The sequence below is a fragment of the Eriocheir sinensis genome, chromosome 5, assembly GCF_024679095.1.
Source record: "Eriocheir sinensis breed Jianghai 21 chromosome 5, ASM2467909v1, whole genome shotgun sequence".
NCBI lineage: Eukaryota > Metazoa > Arthropoda > Malacostraca > Decapoda > Varunidae > Eriocheir > Eriocheir sinensis.
This window is the reverse complement of record NC_066513.1, coordinates 2,926,953-2,938,478: the sequence shown is the minus strand read 5'-3', so window position 1 is coordinate 2,938,478 and position 11,526 is coordinate 2,926,953. Positions and strand designations below refer to the sequence as shown.

General features: G+C 49.6%; 2 protein-coding genes across 2 annotated transcripts; one reads left to right on the top strand and one right to left on the bottom strand.

The window, feature by feature from the left end:
- The first annotated feature begins 1,630 nt into the window (after positions 1-1,630).
- LOC126983461 (cuticle protein CP1158-like) lies at positions 1,631-2,774 on the top strand. The gene is made up of 2 exons (XM_050836163.1): positions 1,631-1,742; positions 2,087-2,774. The coding sequence occupies exons 1-2, from the start codon at positions 1,731-1,733 to the stop codon at positions 2,498-2,500; spliced, it is 426 nt and encodes a 141-aa protein (XP_050692120.1). The 5' UTR covers positions 1,631-1,730; the 3' UTR covers positions 2,501-2,774.
- Positions 2,775-2,990: 216 nt separating this feature from the next.
- On the bottom strand, positions 2,991-9,748 carry LOC126982782 (uncharacterized). Its single transcript, XM_050835093.1, has 3 exons — positions 9,530-9,748; positions 8,123-9,301; positions 2,991-3,005 (listed from the first exon to the last, which is right to left on the bottom strand). Exons 1-3 carry the CDS (start codon positions 9,746-9,748, stop codon positions 2,991-2,993), a joined length of 1,413 nt encoding a protein of 470 aa, XP_050691050.1.
- Between the last annotated feature and the right edge of the window lie 1,778 nt (positions 9,749-11,526).

Genomic DNA, 11,526 nt, shown 5'->3' with positions numbered 1-11,526 from the left:
CTACTACTACTACTACTACTACTACTACTACTACTAATAATAATAATAATAATAATAATAATAATAATAATAATAATAATAATAATAATAATAATAATAATAATAATAATAATAATAATAATAATAATAATAATAATAATAATAACAATAACAATAACAATAACAATAACAATAACAATAACAATAACAACAACAACAACAACAACAACAACAACAACAACAACAACAACAACAACAACAACAACAACAACAACAACAATAATAATAATAATAATAATAATAATAATAATAATAATAATAATAATAATAATAATAATAATAATAATAATAATAATAATAATAATAATATAAAAGTAGTGAGGTAAATAGATATAAATAAATATATCAATTAAACAAACAAGTCATTATTTCCTGATACAATGCACAGTAATTTTTTTTCCTTTCCTTTTCCTTTCTGGCCGGGCGGAGGTACTTGGCGAGGAACGAGGCACAAACTTAAGCTCGCAGTTTGTGAATCTGAATGACGTGCTGTCGTAAAATTAATACAATTATTAACATCAAATTGGTAAGACTTCCATGGTGGAAGTGTTATTCTTTAAAAACAAAATGCATGAATATGATGAAAACGCTGATTAAATTTCCTGTTCCAATGAAAGAAATATCCTAAGGAAGAGGGAAGTGTTTGCCATTCCAACCCTCAAGCAATATGAGAAAAAGTGTTACATAATCTGGGGTGGCTGTGTGTAAGGGCCAACAAGCATCCACCGCTCTGCCTCAGGGTCAAAGGCGGGTGTATCCACGGGGTACGTGTGGGTGCATCGAGGGGCACAGTGGAATAAGGAAGGTTACCATCACTAAGTGGCCGCCTCCCTCCCCTACCCGGTGATGTGCCTCTGGAGCATGAAACAGGCCGTGTGCCAATTCAACTTTTTAAAGAATAGCCAAACACTCAGAAAGAGCCACCCTTATACCTATGTTCCTTGTTGTGCTTCCTGTCATTAATTTGATGTACTTATGAGCGCTGGAAGCCTAAACGACCTTCTCATTGTAGCCTTTAAGGAGTGAAGCCTTGAGGCGCCGCAGCCACCACTGTAGCGGTGCAGGGCGGAGACACACAAAAACCCACCACTTTACATACTGGACTCTATGAATGTCCTGACCATTTTTGATACTTGATTATGTTTTCACCTTCGCGGCAACTTGTAAACCCGATACTATTCAGACAATGAAGGCCACTGACCCACTGTGCCGCAGGCAAAGAGAACGTGTGAGTTGGCTTTATTTCTTATCTTGTGTTTGTTGACATAATAATTGTTATTTCGATTGGCCTTGTTTCAACTTACGTGGGTCACACACACACACACACACACACACACACACACACACACACACACACACACACACACACACACACACACACACACGGGATTTATTATGTGACAAAGGAGCGGTTACTGTCCCCCTTGAGCAAGGGAGGTGGGTGTGTGGTGTATGGAGGCCCCAGCAGTACCAAGAGATCGACAAATGAATCTTGCTCTTATCGGGAGGGTAATTGCTGGCAATGACAGGGCCAGCTCGTGATCAAGCCGTGAGTGAATTACACACACACACACACACACACACACACACTGCTCGCCAAGGTCGCGGGGCTGCCATAATATAAACTCGGCCTGAGCGGCACCAGATCACAGTCTTCTTTTCTGGATCAACAGAGACACTTCCCCGCAAACATGAGGCTCCTTGTGAGTATCCCAAGGCGTGGCACCTCGCAGATCTCCTATATTGTCGGTCCTGCGGCCTGCTTGGAGTGGGAGATGTCTTACTGCATGCTGGATTATTTAGGAGTGACTTTTTACCAAATTCCTCGACGTAGTTTTCTCACTGTAGTAAAAAATGATTTACCACATCCATGGTACTCATGTTGCCTCCGGCAGGATACATTGACCTTGTGCCTGTCATTAGTTTCATCAGGAACCCTAACACTGAGTGCAGTTCGAGCTGTCAAAACCCAATTGGCCCTCTACAAGGGCTCTTCCAAGCCCAAGGCAAGGGGTGCTTGAGTGTTCAGGTTTGCTTTGCTTTCCAGGTCGTAGTAGCGGCGGTGTTGGCCGTCGCGGCCGCCAGCCCCATCGGCTTCGCGAGGAAAGGCGTGGGCCTAATCGGTCGCAGCGGCATCGTCACGGTCGACGGCCGCATCATCCCCTTCACCCGCGAGTTCATGGACGACATCGTGGAGATCGGAGAGGCTGGCATCGTGACTAAGTCCGGCAAGAACGTCCACCTCACCCTGGACCTGCAGCGAACGAAGCGCGACGTGACCAACGGCTTCACGAGGCCCGAGGTGGGCTCCATTGGCTACGCCGGGGCGGTGCTCACCGACGGCACCATCATCCAGTTCTCGCCGGAGTTCATCGAAGACATCCTTTACTTCGGCGAGTCCGGCATTGTGACCAAGTCCGGCAAGAACGTTCAGCTCACCGCTGACCTCAAGCGTGTCTAGGGCTGCCCATGGACGACCGTGTGGGGCACTGCCGCCGGCCAGTCGGGGTCTCGCCCTGCTGGGGTTGCTGCATATCCCCTTCAGGGATGTCTACAGGAGACAAGACGGTGGTTGCAATCAGCAAGATTAGCGGCGTTGTCATCCCCGCTCTCCCTTAAGCAGGTCCTTTACAGCAGGAAACTCATTCCATGTGCAACGGCAAGTCCTTCAACCTGACAATCCTTCTTTCCATCTTTATGGCTATTTTGTATGTACAATAAACTGAAAATCACGTCATGATTTATTATTGTCAAAGAGCAACTCTTGTACGTCATTGAAGAACATAATGCATACTGCAACAGTAGGGAAATCCTGTATGTGACAAATTCGTCAACAGATAGAACCATTTGATATTAGTAGGTTGACAAAATGTGTAACTCATTCACCATGGTCTGATCACGCGCTTGACTCGTTATCCACAGCCAATACCCTCCCTAAATGAGCTTGGAACTCAGGTGACGGATATCTGGATACACCTGGAACCACAGTCTAGCCTGGAACCTCACACCCACACACACACGGGAGGCGGGACACAACCCACGACTCACCCCCGATACTCATTCACTACTGGGTGGACAGGGGGCGAGGACTAAAGGAGACTGCCCAAGTCCCCATCCTTGTCAACTCCGTCTGGGAATCGAACCCGGGACCTCTCAGTTGTGAGACAAGCGTGCTAACCACTGCACTGCGGATCTCTCTCTCTCTCTCTCTCTCTCTCTCTCTCTCTCTCTCTCTCTCTCTCTCTCTCTCTCTCTCTCTCTCTCTCTCTCTCTCTCTCTGCACGTGTGTGTGTGTGTGTGTGTGTGTGTGTGTGTGCGTACATAAACAAGTTACAAAAATATTCAATTCGTTTACTGCCTCACTGATAAACATGTGATGCATCGATAGAAACAGCCATCGTGCAGTGAACCGTGTTGGTGACGAATGTACGACGATAAATTGATGACAGGCGATAGAAGCAAAAGAAAAGGGCTTTATAAATTCAACAGACTTCATCACGTAGTACAAGTTGGTCCAGGTCCGTGCAGTGTCTCGTGTTTCCCACAGCTTGCACGCCTGAGCTTTCCTACGGGATGTAACTTGTCATCAGTATATATAATTGCTCTAGCCTGTGTCTGATTCAGCTTCAAAACAGACAATGTCGATCAACCAGTCGCTTCGATTAGGTACCAAGTGAAAGGTAAGCCCAATACGTCGACTCAGGGAGGTCTTGGTAACTGTTTCAATGTCAGCATCGCCAAGGGTAACAAAGAAGAGCACTCCAAGCTAATCTTAACTTCACACTGTCTGTTTCCCCTCTCGCCTTTTTACACATCGTTACTTCTTAGCTCCTTTACAACAGTGACAAGAAGCTACGGATGGCGCTTATAACACGCTGGGAGCAACTGATCTGGATGGCACAGTGACACGAAAAAAAAAAATCAGAGAATCGCATCCTCCTACCCCCCCCCCCACAAAAAAAAAAAAAAAGGTTGGTTGAGGAAGACGAGGAGGGAGGGAAACGCCCCTAAGGTTCCTTGCTAGCGCTGCCCTCGCTAAAGGGGGAAGGAGTCTGGAATCTGCCCACCCCTCCCTTTTTCAGCACCTCCCTCTATCTCAGCCTGAGCCTGACTGCATTCCCTCGTATATATTTTTTCGTTGCTTAAAGCCGAATGTTTAACTTTAACGTCCGTCAGGATCGGCCTGGTGAGCCGGCCACCGTGGTCCTCCCGAAAGGGTATTGTTTGGTCCGCGCGGGTATCGGCTCATCGGGGGAGACGGTGGCAGTGTTCGTCAAGCACCAGGTCAAGCCTAGGCTGGAGGCACCCGAGATGGAGGGAGTCCCCGCGGGGCACGAGTTTCCTAAGTGGCAGTCTTTGGACGCCAGCCACTCCCCTACTCGTGCTTCCCCCCACAGACTCCAAGAAGCGCAGAGGAGCTCATCTCTCCCTACTATCGAGTCTTCCCTTCCCATTCACACTCACCCTCACGGAGCCACACAGCCTGAGAGTTCTTCTACCACATCTGTCTCCTCCAGTTCTCCTACCACAACCACCACATCCAGCACTTCCACCACATCTATCTCATCCACCTCTCCTACCACATCAACCACAACCAGCAGTTCTTCTACCATTTCAATCTCCAGCAGCTCTCCTACCTCCTCCATCTCAACCATTCTGCCACAAGCTCCCTGGAAAGCACAACCACCCCCCGCCACCTCCTCTGACTCCTCAACCATAGAGTATGTCCCTCCCTCCTCATCTACCACCCTCGAGTACACCATCCCGCTCTTCAACATAATATCCCCCACACCTTCCAGTCAGCTTTCATCCTCCTCTTCTGGATACTCGCCTTCTTATGCCACCATCATCCCGCGATCAAGTTCCCCCGGGGTTCCAGATCCCTCCGAAAGCTCAACATCGTTCTTCATCATTCATTCACCGTCGGTATCCAAGAAGTCACCCATTGGCCGAGGTCCCTCTCATTCCCCTTACAAAATCCTCCCACCATCTCCCCCAAAGTTTCCATCCCCTTCACAAAGCTCCTCGCCTCCTGTCGCTACATCGCCGTCTCTCCCTGAAACTCCACCTCCCTCCCAAAGCCCTTCCTCCGTCACTCCTATCCCACCTCACGTTCCTGCGATACTTCCACCGCCTTACACAAGCTCCACCACCTCTTCCACGCCCACCATCACGCCAAGACTTCCCGTAAAGTCAAGACAAACCTCGACAAGGTCCCCTGAGGCACCGCCCACCCTCGTCCCGGCACCATACCGCCCTCAACAACACAGTTCACGAAAGACTTCTACTCCACCCTGTACTTCGAAGGTTGAGGCGACAACGACAACGTTCCCGAGTCGAGGGGCGGAGGTGGTGGTGAAACTTTGCTTCCACTATCACGTGGTAATAAAGGGACGACAGAGAAGGTGAGAAAACTACCGAGCCGCCGCACCATGGCCTGGGCACGACGGACGAGGCCATAAAGTGAGGTGCGGCCAGCGGTGGACACAGTGTTTCTTTGCTTTGCTACATATTTCTCTATAGCATTATGTTTCTCGCGTACATCTTTATAAACTGTTAATTATTGAACTAACCCAAGTTTTATAAAGGAATAAGTAAGCCTTGAATGATGCATTAGTTTGTTTCATAGTGCAGAAGCAAGTATATTTTTTTTCATTTCAGCTAGATTAATATGAGAGAGAGAGAGAGAGAGAGAGAGAGAGAGAGAGAGAGAGAGAGAGAGAGAGAGAGAATGTAAGATGTAAAAATAAATAAAGAAAAAAAAAGAGGTGATGGATATATGCTGGATAAACAAGTAAGCGCATAAGCTGTATATTCTCACCTTTTCATGGTTCACAAACGCGTGTTAGCAGAATGGTACGGCAAGTTTGAAAACGGACTCGACCACGTTCAGAAGGCGATGCATCAAACCCCCGACGGAGGGAGAAAAGTCCTCTGCGGATCCTGGCTCGCCACAGCCGGCCGCCAAATAACAGGTCCAATGATTACCAGGACTTATTATTATTATTATTATTATTATTATTATTATTATTATTATTATTATTATTATTATTATTATTATTATTATTATTATTATGCTTAACAACAGTGATACTCTTATTATCATTATTACCATTATTATTGTTATTGTTGTTGTTATCATTATTAAAGATAAAACATTAATGATAAAATAATAATAATAATAATAATAATAATAATAATAATAATAATAATAATAATAATAATAATAATAAAAATAATAAACATATATTTTTGCGTGTTGCCTGCAGCGCCTGTAGGCTTTCTTGACGGGCCTCTTGGGCGACCGCACAAAATACACTCCTTGTTATAGATACACGAACATTTTTGATGAAAAAATATTATTTCTGCACAAAATATAGATTATAATTTTCTGCTGAAATAATGGACGAAAAAGATATCCAACATTCGTTTAGGTGTCATCTCTCTCTCTCTCTCTCTCTCTCTCTCTCTCTCTCTCTCTCTCTCTCTCTCTCTCTCTCTCTCTCTCTCTTATTTAAACATAAGATACATATGACAAAAGGGGCGGGGAAATTGTCTCCATACTAAAGACGACCTCTGTCTTGAGGTCGCCTATCTTAAAGCATTGTCACTAGTTGTGCTTGTGCTCAGGCGGAGGTGACTAGGGCGGGTAAGTGCGACACCAGGCATGAGCCGCCACCTTCACCTGCTGGGTGTCCATTGCCCTAACGCCCACTTCACCCGTGAAGGCGTTCCACAGGTGGGCCGTGGCACTCGCTAAGGCCCTCTGGCACCTGGCTGTGCGGCTTCTCGGGATTTCAAGGAGGAGGTCGTTAGCCACCGTGTCAGTGGTGTGCTGGCTCCTCCTCCAAGTGACCCGTAGTGCCGCCATGTGAGGTGTGTGTTGGACCTGGGCCTTGTGTAGGACTGTGATGGCACCGACCCTTCTCCGGTGCCCGAGGCTGTCGAGCATGCAGCGGGGGGCGTCCTGCTGGTGATGTAGCTGCTGTCCATGTTGCCACTGCCGCCACTGGTGTCCATGTGGTCGCTGCTGCTGATGGCTGGTGGCATCGCGGATGAGTCGCTCTGCCCTTCTCTGCACTCTGTCCAGCAGCGAGAGGCGACATTAGGCACTACTCATCCAGGAGAGAGGGGAGTATTCCATGACGGGCCTCAGCTGGGCTTTGTACAGCCTCAGGAGCCCGTCTGCGTCGAGCAGGTGCCGCACGCGACGCAGGAGTGTCACCCTCAGGGAGGCTCTGTGCGCCACACACTCCAGGTGGCAGTCGAAACTGAGTCTGGAGTCGACCTCCACCCCCAAGATGTTGATGGAGTCCTTGATAGCGAGGGTGTCGTCCCTAAACTTCAGCCGTCCCTGCAGGAGTCTGGCGTCCTCCCCCGAACGCGATATGACCATGGCCTGGGTCTTCTCGGCAGCAAACTTGACTTGCCAACGTCGTCCCCAGGCCATGATGTCACCAAGATGGCGGTTGGTGGCTTCGATCACGTCCGCAGTTTCCTCCCTGGTGTAGCTGTGGGACAGGGTGCAGTCGTCGGCGTAGGCTGAGGCCACTGGTAGGCCACGGAGCAGCTCGTCGAAGTATGCGTTCCAAAGAATCGGGCCCAGTACTGATCCTTGTGGAACGCTGGCAGTGATTGGGTAACTGCCTGACGTGCACCCGTTCACCACTACCCTCAGACTCCGGCCGTGCAGGTAGCTCGAAAACAGCTGCAGCAGTTGTCCTGTGATGCCGAGCTGTTCGAGCTTGGCCAGGAGGCCCCTGTGCCACACACAGTCGAATACCCCAGCAATATCTAGGGCAACAACAAGTGAGGGGCGACCAGAGTCCAGGGCGTCATGCCAAGACTTGCTGAGCAGGAGGAGGAGGTCTGATGCCGAGCGACCTCTCCTGAACCCGTGCTGACGAGGAGACAATAGATGGTTCTCCTCCAGGTGGCGCGTCAGCTGCTCAGCAATAATCCGCTCCAGGATCTTGCTAACAACCGACAGGAGCGAGATTGGGCGGTAGTAGGTCGGGTCTGTTTTGTCCTTTTTCTTGAAAACCGGTGTGACACGAGCCTCTTTCCACAGGGTCGGCCAGACCCCTGCGCTTAGGCACTGTCTGAAGATGCGTGTGAGGGGGTGCGACAGCTCCCCTGCACAGTGCTTCAGCTGGAAAGGGCTGATGTCATCCGTGCCTGGGGGTTTTCTGGTGTTGGTGTCTCGGAGGTGCTTGGCCACTGTGCCCTCCGTGATTACCAGGTTTTCCAGGACAAAGTTACCCAGACGGGGGAGGAGGGGGGGATGCCTGTCTGGCTCCTCGACAGTCATCTTGCTGGTGAAGTGGGTTGCCAGGTCAGCTTTATCCTGGTTCTTTACTTCCAGGCCCCCTGCAGGCGTCTTGAGAGGCGGGATCCTGTCCTGCGTGATGGTGCCGTGCCTCTCCTTCACCAAGGACCACCACTGCTTAGGGTCAACTTGGTTGGACGCCAGCTTCCTCCTGAGGCTGTTTCCCCATCTTTTCCTGGCCCACGCTGCTGTCCTTGTCATGGCCTTGCATGCAGCGCGGTGCAGAGCCTTGTTGCGCTGGGAGGGACGGCGCTTGTATTGCCTCCAGGCGCTGTACTTCTCTGTAGCCAGTCGGCACCTATAGCCGAACCACGGCTGGTCGCGTGGGTCGGCTTTATATGCCCTGTGAGGGACATGCTGCCTCTGGGGTTGGAGGAGAGTGGCAGAGAAGGCTGACACATTGTGGTCAACGTCACCACGGAGTGTGGCGTCCCAGTCAGTGCCAGCTAGTGCCCGCTTCATGGCTTGCCAGTCTGCCCGCTGCCACAGCCAGATGACGCGTTGCCTTGCTTCCTCACGCGAGGGGTTGAGGCCGAGTTCAGTCAGCACTGCATTATGGTCGGAGCTGCCGATTCTCTCCAGAGGGCGGCAGTACACTGAGTCCCCGGGCAAGCCGGTCAAGACAAGGTCCAACGAGCCCCCACGCACGTGGGTGGGAAAGGTGACGTGGTTTGTGAGCCCGTGGACCACTGTCAGCTCAGTGAAGGCCCTGCTCACCATATGCTGGTTCATGTCACCCACGATGGCTGTGCTCTGGCAGTCGTAGGTGGCCAGGATGGTGTCCAGCTGGTCGGTGAGGAAGGTGAGGGGCTCGCTGCCTTGCCACTGAGGGCGATACAGGGCGACGAGAAGTACGGCGCTCATATCTGCGAGGAGGAGGCGGAAGAACATGTCCTCCATGTGCTCGGCGACAGGGGCAGAGAGTGGCTGTAGCTGCAGGCAGTGTTGCCAACTCAAAATTTACAAATCCGCTAGGATGGCATGAAAAATCCGCCAGATTATAGGTGAGACCATAAAAATTTGCCGCTAGATTGGAGTTAAAAATCAGTTACTCCTGTCAATTTTAAGATTTTTCCCGCTAGATTTCAAACAAAACCTCTAGATTTAGCGGGAAAACCGCTAATTTGGCAACACTGGCTGCAGGCCCTCCCGGTAACAAACAGCCACACCTCCGCCCTGTCTGTCCTTCCGATCGCGTCGCTCCCAGTGGCAGTAGCCAGGAATCCTGTCACACGTTGTCACACACTCATCATTCAGAAACGTTTCAACTGCCACCATCACATCAGCTCGGTTCCTAAGGACGGCGTGTGTGAGCTCGCCAACGTTGGTTCTGAAGCCTCGTACATTTGCTGACAGGATTCTAAGGCTGTTCTGCGTCATGGCCGGTTAGTTGTTGTTGGCTGTTCCAGGGATCTGCCCGAGGTGTGGATGTTGTGTTTGAGTGGGGGTAGGTGGTGGGTTGAGTTGGAGTCTCTCCGTCAGCAGGGTTCTGAGGAAGCACTCCTGTCTCTCCTCGGCTACCCGGGTGTAGCAGGTGTCAGCGGTGTGGCCTCGTTGCAGACAGAATACGCACTCCAGGCTGTTCCTTTCTTCTGCCTGCCGTTTTCTGCACTCAGCGTGGGTGTGGCCTCTCTTCCCGCAGAAGTCGCAGACGATGACGCTACAGTCGTTGCGAGTGTACCCCCGCTGAAGGCACCTGCCGCAGTGTGGTCTGTTTGGTGTGCTGCTTCCCTGTCGATGGCTGGTGTTGGTGTTACTGTTGTTGTTGTTCCGTCTTCCTCTGGGGAGGGGGTTGGGGGTAACGCCGCGTGTAGCAGCAGGTGCGTGGTGGCGGGAGGGGTAAGGGGGGCGACGTGGGGCTGTGGGTCCACGGTGGGAGGTATTGACAAGGGTAGTGTGTGGGGAGGCAGGGGGGGGATTGGGAGGTTTGGGAATGGCGGCTTGATTGTGAAGGCTGGGGCGTGGGTCTGGCAGCAGCGCGAGCAGGTGTATCCTCTGGAGAGTATTAATCTCCCCCATTCCCGTTCCCATCTCATCCCTTTTCCGTGGCTGTGACCCGCAGTTTTAAGCGTCCCCGGGGGGTTGGGGTTGATTAACACTACCTGGAGAGAGCGGATGGGGTCGAAAAAGTGTTGACTCCACGGGGTGCGAGGCAGAACATCTTTAGGTTCCTCTTCGTATGTTTCATGAATAAATAGTGTTCTATTTGTTATTATAGAAGAAAATATATTGAAAAGTATCAGAATATTTCTATGACTGATATTGTATTGCAAACTTTGCTGAAGTTAATATATTTCTTTTAGTTTGTAAAGACTCTTGTGTTTCCATTTGATTGTAAACATACAGCTATTTCTGAAGATTTCTCTATAATTGCCCCAAAAAAGGCAAAAGACGGCAGATAGATGACTAAATATGGCATTATTATAGTAATACTTAACATATACCATAAAAGAGGGCATTTCTTGGTGACCACCTCGACTTAAGACAAAAATGCCACCAATGACACTACCTGGCAAACCCTATGTGGTTGGCCGGGTGTGTGTGACGAGTCATTGATACCAACCTGTCTCATAATTTAACTTACCCGCGTTACCTTTTATTTACATGTAGATCAACAACGCTATTGTTTTGTTTTATGATATATAATATATATGAATACAATGGTGTGTGAAAAATGCATTATTTATCTCGTTTTCTGTAATTATTGGTTTGAAAGTGCTGCCAACATTATTATGACCTGCGGGTTGGTCTTGTCTGGCCCGCCGGGGACGGGAAGGGGATGGGGCGGTTTACACATACCCCAGACCCGCGTATGGGGATGGGGACGGAAAGGGAATGGGGAAGATTAATACTACGGCCGTTAGGCTTCCCTGAGCCCCACCAGGTCTGCCAACCGGGGTGGGTGGAGCAAATTTCTTGCCAGTCTCTGTCTATTTTGCTGGGCAACCGTCAACTGACCAACGGTGATCTAATTGAAAATTTTGTTACGCCTATCATTGACATATTTTCAAAAAAAGAAGAAAAAAAAGAGGAAACATTATCCTGTAATTTGTACATCACGACACACACACACACACACACACACACACACACACACACACACACACACACACACACACACACATTTTCATAAACTGTTTACGAAAGAGACCGACTTT

Excerpts from the sequence above, each read along its gene's own strand:
- LOC126982782 (XM_050835093.1), bottom strand. The coding sequence starts at position 9,748 with ATGACGCAGAACAGCCTTAGAATCCTGTCAGCAAATGTACGAGGCTTC. Across the intron at positions 9,302-9,529 it reads GACAGGGCGGAGGTGTGGCT|CTACAGCCACTCTCTGCCCC; the intron begins GTTTGTTACCGG and ends CACTGCCTGCAG.